Source organism: Mirounga angustirostris, unplaced genomic scaffold, assembly GCF_029215605.1.
Source record: "Mirounga angustirostris isolate CCGP_5_RB_7025 unplaced genomic scaffold, mMirAng1.0.hap1 SCAF_8, whole genome shotgun sequence".
Taxonomy (NCBI): domain Eukaryota; kingdom Metazoa; phylum Chordata; class Mammalia; order Carnivora; family Phocidae; genus Mirounga; species Mirounga angustirostris.
In genome coordinates this window covers 111637370-111654162 of record NW_026991716.1, presented here as the reverse complement: position 1 = coordinate 111654162, position 16793 = coordinate 111637370, and the positions used below count along the sequence as shown (strand labels likewise).

Here is a 16793-nt window from a genome sequence, read left to right as displayed (position 1 = left end):
TTAGGAAGAATAATTTTCCACATTAAATGGTCAATTTTACAGCTGGGAAATTGCATTGAAAATTAATCTAATACATAGCTTATAAACTACATGTCAGTTTCAGCATATGCATGCTTAACAAAAAACAACTGAAATTCCTTAAAATTTTTTTCATTATACAAATCTTATTTCCTTTTTGTTAGTTTCCAATTTTTTTCATAAGGAAATACATGTGATTGTGCTTATGTATGTACATGTGCATAGTTACAGAGTCCTAATAATATATATTTAATGGAAATTGTAGCTGATTCTAGGTAAAAGTCAATTGTTCAGTTTAAAATTGCATATTTAATGAGAACAGTGGCTACTCATACAAATCCACTGGGACAATGATGCTCTTACCTCAGAGGTTAATTTGGACCTTAGTGAGCTCTGATGATTTGGACAATGCACTAACATATCACGTCTGTGAGGGGCCTGCTTGGCTCATAATTAAACAATGAGAATACTGAAAGATTTTTAAATACATCAATATGTAATGAAACCACAAGGCACATAACAAGTTTTCTCCAACACTTTTTTTTTTAGATGAAACTGCATTTTTCTACAAAGTAGTAATTTTTGGTCCTATGTCCTTTCCAAAAATAAAAAATCAAAATTAAATAATTTATATGTAGATTTCTTCATATTAGTTAAAGTATACTTATCAACTCAGGCTGTGTTCACAGAAGACTGGTATAAAGGTGAACAATCCCATTAACCAAACACTGGAATTGTCTATAAAGCTTTCAATAGCACAATTTGATAAATTTTTATGTTTTGGCACCACATAGACCTAACTTGTTCTGCCTCCAATGGTAAAATAAAATGTATCTAATTCCCTTAAAAAATAATCAATATGGAATTATTATGACTGAAATACATTTTTATTTTTATAACCACATAAAATAATAATATTTTTCTCATGTTGAAAAGAGTTCATCAGAGCTTAGGGGTACAAAATCTTTATTTTTATGATCATTAATTAAAGATGCAGAAGAAATACCTAAAATGTAAATTGCCTTTTAAGGATAAAGCAAATATTTATTAATCTGGATGACCACTGGGATGGCCAACCTAATCTAATGAAAGGTCTGAAATATTATTACATCAGTATATTTTTAAAGAAGCTCATTTTAATTATATTTAGTAAATGGATTTAATAAAACCACAAATAAATACATGGTTTTAAATGAAGCTTGTTAAATTCCTTGGGGAGAGGGACAGCTTCTTTATTGAGTAGAAGATATTAAATTAAAATCCAATCATTTAACGCTCTGAATCTCTCACATTCTATAAAATGAGGGAGTTAAAGCCTATGATTCATGAAGTTTTCAAGCTCTGAAATCCCATGACAGTTTCATCAACTACAAGTGAATAGGTATTTCTTTAGTATCTGGTGATACTTGAAAATAGGTTTTTTTTTAAGGTACTTTAATTTCTCTCTCAAATGCATTTAGCAAGCCTTTTTTCAAAGAGAGCACAGACATTAACTTCACTATCAACAGTTGTCTAAATAACAGCATATTAAGATGGAGTGTATAAAACATGGATCAATGTGAAGAAAGGCTTTCCTCTGATTTCATCTTCGTATTAATTCCTTTCAGTCTTCAAGCTTAACTAAGGTTGGCTATTACTAAAAAATTGTGTATTTTTTGCAATATCCTTTGCATATTGTCAGGATCAAATTGTAACTTTCAAAGACTTAGGGGTTTTAAAAGATCATAAAATTAATTCTCTTAATCATGTTGAAAGTGGTATTTCTAAAATTCCACCGAAAATCTTGCATAACCCAGATACCCTGCTTTTCTTTAACTACTGATCTAAAAGAAAAAGAACATGTAGAAGTTGCTTATATTTACTAATGGCATTTTTCATCTAGTGGAAATCATAAAATTAGTCTTAACACTCGAGTGTTTTTGCAACTGAGCCTATAAAACGACATTAGACAACAATACAGTGGAAATTAGAACTGAAAAAGTAAGTGTACTCTGATGAGTTGGTTATTTTCACAGGTGTCCTGATATAAAGTGCTTTCCAAATGTCCATTCACAGCACATATGACAATAACAATGAGAAGGGCCAAGTATACAATCTTCCCATGTGGCTTTGAATGTTTCCTGGGTCACTTCAAATGTACTTTGAGTTAAAATGACCTTTTTATAAAGGTCCACACTATAACAGAGGTCTGGATTTTGATCCGATATCAAAAATATATTTCAGTCCATTTCTAATCATATTTCAAACCAAGCTAACTGAAAAGCAGTTTACCTGTAAATTTCATAAATTCTCTGTTTAATGCTGAGGAAAAAAACATACATAATAAAAAAAGGAGATAAAATGCAGGTTAAGTAAACACTAAAAATGTCTTTAATGTGCAACATTCAAATATTTTTCTCTGTGGATCATATCAGAACCAATATGCTCAAAATGGGATATTAGCACTTAGTTATCAATATCATTTCAGATAAAAGGCATTTGAAATTCTCCAGAAATATCTTACATGATCACATATTAACCAACCATAATGGGAAACCCAGAAAACACGAGATTCTACTTCTATTGACAAGATCTCTATTGTTTCTTTAAGATTCTCTCCGTTATTTGAAGGTGGGCTCCTATTTTTTTCTCCGTGAAATGGAGTCAATAAACAAGGTTTCATCAGTAGAAGATCTCAGATAATCGTTGTTTCCTCCCTTCTTCCTCCCCAAATTATGCTGAATGAAACTATTTTATTCTAAAAAAAGGGCTTCCATTCTCAGAAATATCACATAACCAAATGGACCAACAGCATGATTTGATTTACTCCTCATCAATTCAACATGAAATAGGACTATTGGAAACAGTGTAAGTCTGGTATTGTGATCTTTTTGTTTTTTTAGGTTTAAATAAAGCAAATCCATATCAGCTTTGGGCTGAATAGTTCCTATAGCATGTTAGCAAAGTGTTTAAAGGTAACTCAATATTTTTCCCAAGGTACATTTTAAAAGACTTATGGTATAATTAAAATGGAAATCGCTTATTCTTTCTATTCATAAAAATGCCACTTGAAAAATCTACTGATCCACAAATTAAGGCTATCATGCTTTATATTACAATGCAATTAAACAAAATCTTATAGAGAGAAAACAGAAAGAGCATCAATAAACCTAAATGTCAAATTGCATTGAAACAAAAGCCCTGAATTTTTATTTCGGGTTTTTCCCAGAAGCTTTTAAGTGGACGAAAAAGGAGGGAAAACTAACAGGAAGAGAGAACATTAAGAAATAGAGATAACAGAGTCTGCCTTTAAATTCTACAGGGAAATGAGAATATGATATCCTCCTAAATTGGCACTGTTTCAAATTGTGTTTCTGCAAGACTAATGAAATGAGAAGTGTTGTTTCCAGCTTCATGCCACGTCAGACAATATGAAATGAACATGCCCTTGAGTTCATCAGAATGGTCTATGCAGCGTACATTCTCTAATCTAGAGGCTTCTCAGCAGCATGGGAAGTGTTGGAATTTGCAGAGCTTTTCTTCTGCTTAAAAGTTTAAACTTAATTGCAGAAGGGGTAAGCAGCTCTGATGACTATGCATATAATTATGCATATATTTATTATTTTTTAATCTACATACGATACTTTGTTTTTACTTAACTGTTGAAATTTTAAAATAAAAAAAAAACATGCAGCATGCCCTCATTTTTTCACTGTGGGAAAGAACCGAATTATGTCTATTAGAAAGACTATATTTTATACTTTCATATTATGAGGATACAAATCATTTCCTGTTATAGAAATACAGTCTCTTTTTGATAGATTTATGGAAGGGATTGAAGCCATATATCTTCATGGTAGATAGGTATCCCAGTCAGGAATTATATTTTATTATGATGTATCTAATTCTAATTCAATTCTCAGACTAATACTTGTTAGTCAGGATGACCACATATGAAAGAGCACTCTTGGCTTCCAACTCAGTTCAATATAAAGATCCCTGTCAAGTCACTTCTTGCCTCAAGTGTTTGTCCCACAGGTAGTTGAGTTGCAGGGCCTCTTGAGCTGATTTCAGCCTTGTCAATCAGCACACCCAGAAGAGAAAGCACTTACCAGGCATTCTCCGGTGATGTCATCACAGGATTCTGCATGACCAAAGCATTGACATGGTTCACAGATGCCACCAAAAATAGTGCCATTAATTCGTCTGTGCTGAGGCCAACAAGACTGAAAGGAAGATAAGGTGTCAAGTCTCAGGGATTTTTTTTTTTTTAAGTTTGTTTTTTGTCTTCTTTAGATAAAGGAACATATGTAGGTAGCACGTGCAGCAAACATGCTCTTCAGAGTGCGGCCATTACTGAAACATTGCTACAGAGCTAGTCCTCCTGGTACTTGGGACTTGGTACTAACCTTAGCGTTACTGGCGGGTATGAGATTAGAGGAAGCATTAGCTTGGTGTCTCTTCTGAAACGGTAAAAGAAAGAAGAGATACAAAGAAGTGAAATGGGACAGTCTCAAAGTAAAACGCACGGACAGGAAAGGAGAAGGGAAAGCACAGAAAAAAGGCAGCAGACGTAAAGGGCTTTCAGAGAACCTCAGCGTAAGAGAGCACCTAATGTCATCCCAAGCAATGTCGATTTTTCTGGAGAGTGTTCCCTTACGCACATAGAACTGCCCTGAACTCTGTCACTTGGCAATCATTTGGAAGAAAGGTAGTGCCCCCCTCTTACATTTGATCACATACACAGCTGACTGCTACACATAAAGAAGTCACCTCTTTCCTTCTCAATTCCCTGCATCTTTGTACGTTTTCTCCAATTGGCACAAAATAGTTCAGGATTTCTTTACCACGTATTTCCTTGATATTTTATTGCATTATTCTACTGGAACTCTACTTACATTCATCATTCCCTTTTTAAAGTGTGGAACACTGTAATATACAAAAATGGAGGGGCGCCTGGGTGGCTCAGTCATTAAGTGTCTGCCTTCGACTCAGGTCATGATCCCAGGGTCCTGGGATTGAGCCCCACATTGGGCTCCCTGCTCAGCGGGGAGCCTGCTTCTCCCTCTCCCACTCCCCCTGCTTGTGTTCCCTCTCTCGCTATGTCTCTCTCTGTCAAATAAATAAATAAAATCTTTAAAAAAAATGGAATTCTGATTCAAAGAAATGTTCGGTTCTTAGAACTTTGTGTCAGTGCCAACTCTAGGTCCACCATCAGCCTTGATGAAGTTTCCCTTCCGTGGGGGTTACTACCAATTGTATGAGATGCAAAATGAGGGGGGGGCAAACACTGCTGCCCTCTAGAAGCTTGTGTTCTCCCTCAAGTTAGAACTGCAATTTGTGGGTTATTTATTATATTTCTGGATGGTTAACTATAACATAATATATCATGAAAAGGCCTTTTTTTTTTTTTTCCAGTTGAAAATGGAAACAAGAGAAACCACTGAAGTAATAAAGTATAGAGAACTGTGTTGTGTACTGTTGGAAACGTTCTTTCTGCCTCAGGGTGTGAAGACTCTTAAATTTGAACATCAATAACAAACACATAAAAAAAGGGTCTGCTGATACTTCACATCTGAAAGGAAAGCAAAAATGACTTTCCTCTTAATTTGGGCAGTACAAAAAAGGTGTCGATTTTCTATCCCTTTCTTATAATTTCTCCTCATTAAAATTTTTGCCACCCTAGATTCATTGTAGAAGAAGAAGAAATTTCCTTCTGTGATATGTATTTCTAAAAACTGGTGAAGCGGCAGACCCAGAAAGGGTGGAAATTAAGCGTGTTGATAACAGGGAGAGAACTGATTTACTGTTTTCAGGACAAATATTCATAGAATTGTCATTTGTAAGCTTTTCTTTTTACTCTGCAAATGTACTACTCATACCACATCCTCATCGAGTCCAAAAGCATCAGCAATATCTCCATTTGCCATATTCCCCTCTAGAACAATGGGGTGGGTCATGTGGGTTCTCACTCCTCTCAAAGGAGTATCACTATACTCATAATTTGCATTCCATTATCTGTTGTCTTTCCAGTATTCCAGTATCAGTAATAGCTTTCTTTTCTACTGGATCACTACTATCAGCTCAAAAATTAACTAATGAGAGTGACAAAATTACTTCCTTAATATCCCATAATTTTCCAGTTACCTACCTGTTTTCTTCAGTATAACTACCAAAAAAGTCTTTCATTCACTTCCCTCTCATGCTTCATTCCATTCTACCCTGTCTTGTGCTGCCACCACTCAATTAAAACTGACCGTTGGCTATGTCACCACATTCCAGGTAGCCAAAGCTAGGAGACAATTCTATGACTGCACTTTATCTGACCTCCCATCAGCATATGGCTTAGTTGACTCCTCTCTCCCTCAAATGCCCTCTTCTTTCAATTTCCACATCATCACAGTCTCATTTCTGCCCTAGCTCTTTGCTTTCTCCTCTGCTTTGACCCAACTTATTGTCCGGAGCTCCTGGGAACTTGATCACTTTTCTCTTTCTCATCATGCTCTCTCCTAGGTTTTTTTTTATTCAGTCCCATGGTTGATGATGCCTTCCAAATACACATCTCTAGACCAGACAGGTATTCCAAATTCAAGACCTGCATATTCTAACTGTATATTGACATCTATAATTTACACTTTTCAAACCCAGTATTTCTAAGATGGACTATTGATTCTGTCCTCTCCCCACAGCTATTCCTTCCTAGTTTTTCCCAGCTTAGTAAATGACATCATATCCAAATGTTGAAGCTGGTAATCTATGACTCATTCTTAAACTGCGTAGTTCTTTAAACTCTCCCCTGGTGTGTAATCTATCAATAAATCCTATTGGCTCTACTACCAAAATATATAGAGAGTAAACCCATATCTTTCTACATCCCTGCCATTAGCCTAAAACAAACCACAACAGCATATTCTACCATAATAGCATGCTCTACCACAGTAGCATATTAACTATTCCTCTCATTCTTGCCTTCCTATATTATGTTCTTCAGACTATAGCCATAAAGTCTTTTTCAAATAATAAAACTCAGGTCATGGTACTACCCACCTTAAAATATTCTCATGAATTTCCATTGCACTTAGAATAAAATCTCAAATTATTATAATGCAGGTGAAGCTCTGAATGGTCCGGCTCTTCCAATCACATCTTGTGCTACTCTCTCCCTTGTGTACTTAGCTCTAGGCTTCCTTGCCCTCTTTCAGGTCCTTGCAGACTCCAAAAATCTCCTTTCCATTCCTTCCTCATCCACTTCCAGCTTCTTCTTTTTTTTTTTTTTTTAAAGGTTTTATTTATTTATTTGACGGAGAGAGACACAGCGAGAGAGAGAGCACAAGCAGGGGGAGTGGGAGAGGGAGAAGCAGGCTTCCCACGGAGCAGGGAGCCCGATGCGGGGCTCGATCCCAGGACCCTGGAATCATGACCTGAGCCGAAGGCAGACGCTTAATGACTGAGCCACTCAGCCGCCCAACTTCCAGCTTCTTCTATGAGGTGACGCTTCTCATTCTTCAACACTCAGATTACATGTTACCACTTCAGAGAGCCTCTCCTGACAACCTTTTATAAAGTATCCCTCTCATCTACTCTTCCAACACCCATCCTTAGTAGCTCTATCAAGATATCTTATTAATTTTCTTCATGGCATTTATTACATTTACTTAAATTTGCTCTTTGGCATATTATCTAGCCTACCACTAAATGTAATGTCCTTGAGGGAGGGACCACCTTATCATCCATGTCAAGGGTCTTGATTGTGTCAAAATACATGATTATCAATATCTATTAGCTAAAAAAAATGTATGAACACTTCCATGAGGTGGTTAATATTATTCCCATCATATAGAAAAGAAAACAAAGATTTGAATTGAGATACTTCTTTTTTCAGTATCCCACTTTGCTTTCACTTCCTCACCTGTCCCACTGTGTAGTGAAATGAATTATGCTGGTACTAGGAAAGTCAGAAAATATTTGAAAGATAAACTGTGGAGGGATTTATACGAAGTTGGGGAGAAATGAGAAAACAAGATTTCGAATCAACATTGTGACCCCAAATAAAGTAAAAGAGAATGATATTATAATGAGTGCTTTGACCTGTTTTTTGACAACCAAGAATTACGACATTCTGGTCTTTATGGTTTACTCAGCTTTTAAGTGGTCTGTGGATATTGGTGATAGCAAAGCTAGCATGACTGGCCTTATGAACTCAATAAAAAGTAAGTGAAATCAGGAAAGGATAGGAATGAATAATAGTAAGTCTAAAAATTGGAAGTTTTGATGAGGAAAAGAAGGAATTGTTAGTTGAAAAAATGAAAAAGAGAGAAATTCTGGAGTTCCAGAATTCATTGTCTCCTGATTCACTAAAATCCTTTATGGGCTTCAGAACACCTTTATTTATCAAACAATTATTGTGTGAGAATCACAGGAAGCTTTTATTTTCCCTCCTCTGTTTCTTTGTTTTGACTCTTCTATGCTTCTCTCTTCCTATCTAATTGTTACCATTATTTAGCATCCAATTTGAGGTTTTTCCACTCTGGGATACTTTCAGTGACACTGTGTTCTACTGGAACTGCTCACCTCTTTGAATGATTATTGCACTTATGTTCTGTACCATTTACCAGTCCCTTAATTATATGGTGCTGTGATCCAACTTTTCATAGGTATTTGTTCTGTCTCCCTAAATAGGGACATTTAAGGACAGGGATTATGATGTAACCTTCTAGATAATCCCCTCAGCATGTAGTACAGAATTTACCAAAGATTCACAATAAATATTTTTGAAGAGAGGAAAGAATAAACAAAAAATATAGCCAACTGAACAATTCTAATATTCAGTTTTATATCAGTGGACGTTTGGGACTCATAAAGATGAAGAAGAGTACAGGGAATAATGAATGTGGGGATAGGTATTAAAGCAAGAATAGAATCAAGGTATTTATTATTCCAATTGAAATAGGAACTTAAAGGTTCAAAGGGAGCTTTCTGGCTTGAATAAAAACTGGTAGGCTCTTAATAAAAGAATATGTTTCATCAAATACAGCATGTATTTTAAATGTAAAGTCAAATTTAGGTTGACAGAACAAATTTATTTCCACAATTATTTTTCTCTTTAGATGAATTTTGGAAAAGCAAGGATCTCAATGAATTTCATTTAGTTTTATTTCTAGATAGATGAATCTGAGCCTAGTTAAAGAAAACACATTTGTCATGAATATGACTCTAAATCTTGCGTATCCTCCAAAAGCATGCATTCTTTTAGAGTACAAAAGAACTGACAAAGCAATGCCTAGAGTGTTTCTACAAATGGCATAATGGGATAGTGTGTTGAAGTGGAACATTTTGGTGTACTCAAATGATTCCTTAAAGGCACCATTTTTAAAGAATTTAAGCTCCTATTTATCCGCAAGCTATGTCCTCTATCAGGAAAATGGTGTTTACATTTTTTGACCAGGTTTCAAGTAAAACCAATTTCAAACTACCTAAAAAAAGACATACATATAAGTACATGAAAATTATTACCTTAAAATGACACACTGTGGTATTAAATAAGAAATGTTAATCTTATTACAAAACTAGAATATTGGGGTAACAATAAATATCTCAAATTTTAGGTGTTAAGCAAATCAAAGACATGTAGGAAATTTTCCAGATCAAGGTATTTCTTCCATATATTATATTCTTGACATTTTAAAGATTGCATCCTTCAGATGTTTGCAGTTTGGTATTCTTAGAAATAAAGTAGAGAGAGTGTGATACCCAAGATTAAAAACCAGAGGAAAGGGGGAAAAAAGTGCTAATTCCTGGTAAGTACAGAGACAGAAATGAAGGGAAATTATTTTGAAATATTAAATATTATTCTGCTATCATTCATCTTATTTTATCAACCAATTAAATAGGAAATACACACTTAGGAAAATATCAGATTTTCAGCTGTCGTAAAGTAAAAATATCCGGAACAGAAACATAATTTCAAGATGACATAATGTGAGTAGTACTCTATTTGAAAGCCATGATTTCTGGCAGACACTCAAGTTTCTTCCTCAAGGAAAACACTATCATTTATTTGTGCACTCATTGATGGAAGAGCTAAACTACTTTTAAAACAGCGTATTAAAAGCGATGTGGAAGGAACTTGGAATGCGCTGAGGATTTATTCTTGCAAACTTACTTCACAAGAAGAGCCAGTGTACCCAGGAGGACATTGACAAACCTCCACAGCTGCTGCAAGGCTTCTGTCAGTCGGATAGGGGACCGCGGATTCAAGGCCAACAGAGCCCAACCTACAGTGGGAAGGAAAAGAGACGGCAAATAGCTTGAGAAATAGTGTAGTGATAAGAACGTAAATATAGGTAAACGGCCAGCAGATATCCATAACTTGAAGCTCTGGTCATTCATTAAGTCTGTCCAGTGAAAAGTGCTCATCACCACTACAACATCAAGGGTTGAAAAGAGAATATTCTTGTTCACTTCTTGGGCTTTGGCTATGTGTTTTGATTTCCTTTCCTGGGGACAGAGTTTAAAATAACATGGTTGAAGGTATTTTTAAAACAGAAAACATTCACATGACTTATTTGACTCACTTTAACATTTAAACTACGAAATCAAAAGAAGACATTATTAACACCAGCTTGAGGATTTAAATTGGAAGGAAAGATGGAAGCCAAAAAAAAAAAAAAAAGGAAGCTATTTTGATTTCTTTTTTCTCAGAAACAAATCTGCACATTGGTAGGTAAAAGTGAAACTTTCAAATTCTCAGTTAAATTACTTAAAACTATTTTCTTAATTTGTTTTTGGCCTAAATCAAAGGCATTGGTCTCTGTATCTGTGGGTTTCATTTTATCAGCACTTCTGTATAATCTAGTGATTTTAGCAGAGTGATTTGGTATCACTCATTAGTTTGGGGAAAAGCTGGTTTGGCCAAATTGAAAAATACTGTTATATTTGCTTTTTATTTATATATGTGGTATTTATGTACATTACATGTAGATGTATTTCCTTCCAAAAATATGAAAACTTATAACAATTTAAATAAATGTTATTTCTGTCTTCTTGGCTTTTCCCATTTTTTTTCATAAAAGAAATTTTAAAAGCTTCATTGTTAACAACACAGACTTGGGAGTCAGACAGACTAAGATTCGTATCCTGTCTCTGACATTTACCAGTCCTGTAGCCTAGAAAAAATTACTAATTTCTCTAGGTCTCAGTATTCTCTTCTATGTAGTGGAGATTATATAAGAGTTCATACATCATAAGCTTGATTAAAGAATTAAATGAAATAATGAATATAAAGTTCATATATACAACACATAGTAGGTGATTATTAAATAGTAGGCATTTTATTAACCTTATTCTCATTGACTGTGAGACAAGATAGAAAATGTCTACATGAGTACCTACAAGAAATACTACTTGAATCTCCAAATCTAGCTTCTTGCCATTTTAATATATTAAAACAAATTTAAAATAAACTTTAAGGGCACAAAATTAATTGATTGCTATTGACTAGTGATAAGTATTGTTTTTTAAAATGATTGTTAACCTCCCCTAACACAACATTATATGCCATCCTTTAACCATAAGAAAGATATAACCAACTCTTGCATTTTCAGTTGCTTTCCAAAAGAGTGGTAGTAGATTTTTATTAATTGGTGATTCACATTTATCAAGGAGTTTCCGAGATTTGGGAATCTATGCTGTAATCAGTCCAGACAACAAAGCTAATGGGCTCATTTAATGTATCTTCAAAAGTAACAACCTTTAACCAAGTTGTAAGCTTTTCAGCTAATAAGTTTCTAAAATACTACTGTTTTGGGGCAGCTGGCTGGCTCAGTCAATAGAGCATGAGACTCTTTTTTTTTTTTTTAAAGATTTTTTTTATTTATTTATTTGAGAGAGAGAATGAGAGAGAACACATGAGAGGGGATAGGGTTGGAGGACAAAGCAGACTCCCTGCCGAGCAGGGAGCCCGATGCGGGACTCGATCCAGGGACTCCAGGACCATGACCTGAGCCGAAGGCAGTCGCTTAACCAACTGAGCCACCCAGGCGCCCGAGCATGAGACTCTTAATCTCAGGGTTGTGAGTTGAAGCCCCACGTTGGGCATGGAGCCTACTTAAAAAAAAAAATACATTAAAATCTTTATTGTTTTTACTCTTACTTTACTAATCCTAGACACTTGATAGTACCTTGGAATGTATATGACCTCAGACATAACCAAAAAGTTGAAAAGAAAAACCAAGGCAATTGGAAGGGATCATCCTTGGTGCTGAGTACTAACTGACATCTTCTAAAGATAAGGGATTTATCTTTAGCCACAGATTAATTCACTGAACACTACTTCTTGACTGCTTTCTTCTCTGGGGGTACAGTCTGGACAACTTAATAGAAGGTCCTAAAATGGTAAGTGTTAAAAATCACTCTTTTACAGTGTTCAGGTTACATAGAGATTTTTAGGAAAATCTCTTAAGTGGTCATTTTTTCCCCCATCAAATAAAATTGTACAAGAAGTATCCCTGGCAATTCCTTTTTTTTCCATTGGGGTGAAATTCATATAACATAAAATTAACCATTTTAATGTGTTCATTTAGTACATTCACAATGTTGTGCAACTACAACCTTTATTTGGTTCCAAGCATTTTCATCAGCCCATAGGAACACCCTATACCTATTAAGCAGTCACCTCCTATTCTGGCCTTTCTCCCAGCCCCTGGTGAGCCATGAGTCTGCTTTCTGTCTCCATGGATTTATCATGGATAATTCTGGATATTTCATATAAATGATTGAATTATACAATACATGACCTTTTGTGTCTGGCTTCTCTCTTTTGGTATAATGTTTTCAAAGTTCATCCATGTTGTAGCATGTATCAGTACATCATTCCTTCTTATGGCTGAGTAATATTCTATTGTATGAATACACCACAGCATAGGGTTTGAGTTACTAAGGAGAGTACTTGCTTGTGTTGACATGAGCTTATGAGCTACTTCTCACAAAACCCTGTTGTATCATCTGTGTACCTAGCCAGATCATCTCAATACATGCTCAATAAATTTTTGTTGGACGGATGAATGGATAGATGAATGAATGGATACAAGACTACATACACAAACATACATGCATGAATAGATGAATGGATAGGTAAACGAATAGGTGAATGGAATGTAGTTATATTATAAACACCGACTAACATACTCCCAAACAAATGATACACTGAAGCCTAGTATCCACATTCCAGATAAATAAAGTCAGATAAGTAAAATACAAATTACTTGTTTGATCCGGCAAAAAAATAAATAAACTGAAAAATGTTAGAGTTAGAACTTGAGGTCAGAGGTCAGAACTCATCTGAATGAATTGTGACATCTTATTGCCTGCAGTTAATGGGCTGTCACAAGATTCACTTAGATTTCTGATCACTTTAATTTCAGAATTAGATGATTTCAGGGTTGTTATACTAGTTTATTATCACATAAAAGACTGTCACAATTTACTAAACAGTAGACTGGTCAATTGTGTATATAGTCCCAGGATTTTCAATATAAAATTGAGTATTGGAATGTTTCAAAATAGAAAAGTGAGTAATTGACTACTTTAAGGAACAATTTAAAATATAACAAAACAAAAACAAAAATATTTTCAATGAATTGCCAAATTTCATTTGTCTTTTGAACAACAGATGTTCCTCTCCTTAATCTGTGTAACCATTTTGAGTTAATTTCAATATTCAAACATCTTTCCCAGTCATGTCCCACATTAGCATTCACTGAGCAGACCCAATGTTCATCAGGTTCTGCTGTTGGTAAATGGGATTTTAATATGTTTAACAGTTTTAAGTGTTACTCATAAAGAAGGCTGCAGTTTCCCCCCCCTTCAATATAGACATGTTCTTTACTTGATACCAGGCTGCATTCATTTAAATACATAATGCTGATAGTAATAAGGTACTAAATTTTAGAAGTACATGAACTATTAAAGATTTGTCAACTAAGTCACATGCTTTAGCTGGCTATTTCCCCTTATTCATATGACTTGGGAATATAGATAAGATGATGAAGAGAAAAGACATAACTATATAAGCTTGTACTGAAAATACTAGAATCATACCAGAAGTATTGTCCTGGTACTGACTTAAAGATTGTTCTCAATATTTTTGTTTCACTATATTTCTACCAGACTTACATAGGTTAAGCTTTGCTAAGATAATAATAACAATAATATATAAAATATTCTTTGAAACAATAAAAACTTTGATCATAAAACTCTTGTAAATAATTTTTTTTGCTATCTTTTTTTCTATTGAAGGCACCATTTAATTCTACTTAAACAAATGTTACTTTGGGTTAGCCACCAGAGATGAAGATTTTATTTTGCTGTTTCAGGTGCTTTGTTCTCTTTCATTTTTGTCAAAAGAAGATGATGACTCAGAACTTCCCATAGTCTCTACCTTGTGGAAGTTCCATCAAGTACCACTCAGGGGGAACGGATAAATGTTACTCCACTCCTAAAAAGGCAAAGAATCATTTAGTGGCCCAGGTAATGCCTGAGTGGGCCATCTGAACAAGAACTAGACATTTCCTACAATCATTTTTAATTCCCCATCTAGTAAGGGAAATAACTGACAGAATCGGATACCACTGAAGCCATTCACAAACATTATATTAAATGCTAATATGATAATTCATTTCTTTCCTCTTAGCTCTACCAGTATGTACTGTGTACATTTCTAATGCACGATTTCTTATACTACTATAAATGCACATGTCTGCCTTCCATCCTGGAGTATGCCTTTTTTTTAATTCAGTGATCATTTATCCATCATTGTATCCTTTTTGCTTAGCCTAGAACTACCACATCATAATAATTACTGCTTACGGAGTGTCTGCTATCTTCTGTGTACTATAATGGGGCTTGACAGACATCTCATTTAACTATGAGCGAATGCAGTGTGGTAATCGTGTTATTGTCCACATTTACAAATGAAGAACCTGAGACTCAGAAGTGCTGTGTCCAGGATAATACAGTTAGCCAACAGTGCAGCACAGATTCAAACCTGAAACCAATGATCATCTTGTGACCCTACATTGCCTCCCAATGTATTGCTAGATAGCATAGCAGGTGTTTTCTGGTACATCATTTTCTCACCTAGTCTTCCATCTTCAAAGTTAGCGATAGTTTCTGCCATTTTACAGAAGAGGAGACTGAGACTTAGAAAGATATATGTGTATATATATATAAAAGACACTCAGTAAATGGTGGCAGACTGAATGAATCCAATATTTACAGAATTGATTTGGTATGTAGTCAAAGACAATAGGGAGGAAAAACAGGTGGGTTTAAACCCCTTACCAAGAGCCCAATGCCTAGTGAGTTGTGTAAGATTTTTTTTTTTTAAGTTTTAAAGGCTTTATCAGTATAATTTCTTCAAAATACAGTTACCTGTTTCATTTATTTCAAAAGGTAGATGCATACCATACACCTCTCAACACTATTACTAAAATCATCAAGAAACTCCTTTATTTACAAGGGTTTTTCTAGATTATTCATTCCATAAATTCTGTGTAATATTTTTGGTGCAAACCCCCAATACACATTTACTCTAAAAAGCCATATGAACATACCTTGCCTTGAAATGATTCTGAATTCATTTTTAAGCAATAAAGACACAATGGGGTATATCACAATAAAGTCATGATGGGGGCTCAGTTATGCTGTGATAACAAACAACTCCAAATTCTTAGTGGTTTAATGAAAACAAAAAGTTTACTCATGTAAAATCCTCCACAGTTCTCGGTGACTGTTTAGGGCAGCTGACCTCTACATGCTATCAATACTTCAGGCTATTTTTATCTTCTTGAGGTGGATAAGCTCCAGAGAGTCTCATACTGGCAATTCAATGCTTTTCTTGTGTGTGTGTGGGTGGGCGTGGTGGGGTGGCAGGGCAAATCATTTCTTCTCACATATCATTGGCCAAACCAAGTCATATGACCACATCGACCCTCAGAGATTAGGGAAATGTAATATTACAAAAGGAGGAGTTTGGATCTGGGTATTTACCCAAGGGAAAAAAACCCCACGAATTTAAAAAGATGTATGCACCCTATGTTTATTACAGCATTATTTACAACAGTCAATATATGCAAACAACCTAAGTGTCTAATAATAAATGAATGGATAAAGAAGATGTGGTATATATACCAATGGAATACTACTCAGCCATAACAAAGAACGAGATCTTGCCATTTGTTACAGTATGGAAAGCCCTAGAGGGTATTATGCTAAGTGAAATAAGTCAGACAGAGAAAGGTAACTACCATATAATTTCACTTATACATGGAATCTGCAACACAAAGCAAAGGGACAAATAAACAAATGACAACAACAAAGATGGAAACAGGCTCATAAATACAGAAAACAAATAGGGGTTGCCAGAGTGGAGGGAAATAGGGGATAGGCAAAATAAGTGAAGGGAATTAAGAGGTACAAACTTCAGTTATAAAATAAGTAAGTCATGGGGATGAAAAGTACAGCATCAGGAATATAGTTAATATTATTGCAATAACTTTGCATGGTGAGAGATGGTAACTACACTTACCAAGGTGAGCATTTTGTAATGCATATAATTGTCGAATCACTATGTCATACACCTGAAACTAATGATAATATATGTCAACTATACTTCAATTAAGATTTTAAAAATAAATTAGTAAATAATAAAATAAAAAAGGAGGGGATTGGAAATTTGATGAATTGAACTAATGTCTGCCATAAGGTAAAAGGAAAAAAATTGTAGAGTTTATACCTAA

The 16793-nt window shown here is 34.8% G+C and overlaps 1 protein-coding gene across 1 annotated transcript in view; it reads right to left on the bottom strand.

Annotated features, from left to right (window-relative positions):
• LAMA2 (laminin subunit alpha 2) overlaps positions 1-16793 on the bottom strand; it is a 621471-nt gene that overhangs the window by 246921 nt on the left and 357757 nt on the right. Inside the window, exons 15-16 of the mRNA XM_045865518.3 lie at positions 10160-10271; positions 4110-4223 (exon numbers count right to left, since the gene is read on the bottom strand). Of these exons, the coding sequence (XP_045721474.2) occupies positions 4110-4223; positions 10160-10271 (226 nt within the window). The remainder of the gene's footprint in view (positions 1-4109; positions 4224-10159; positions 10272-16793) is intronic.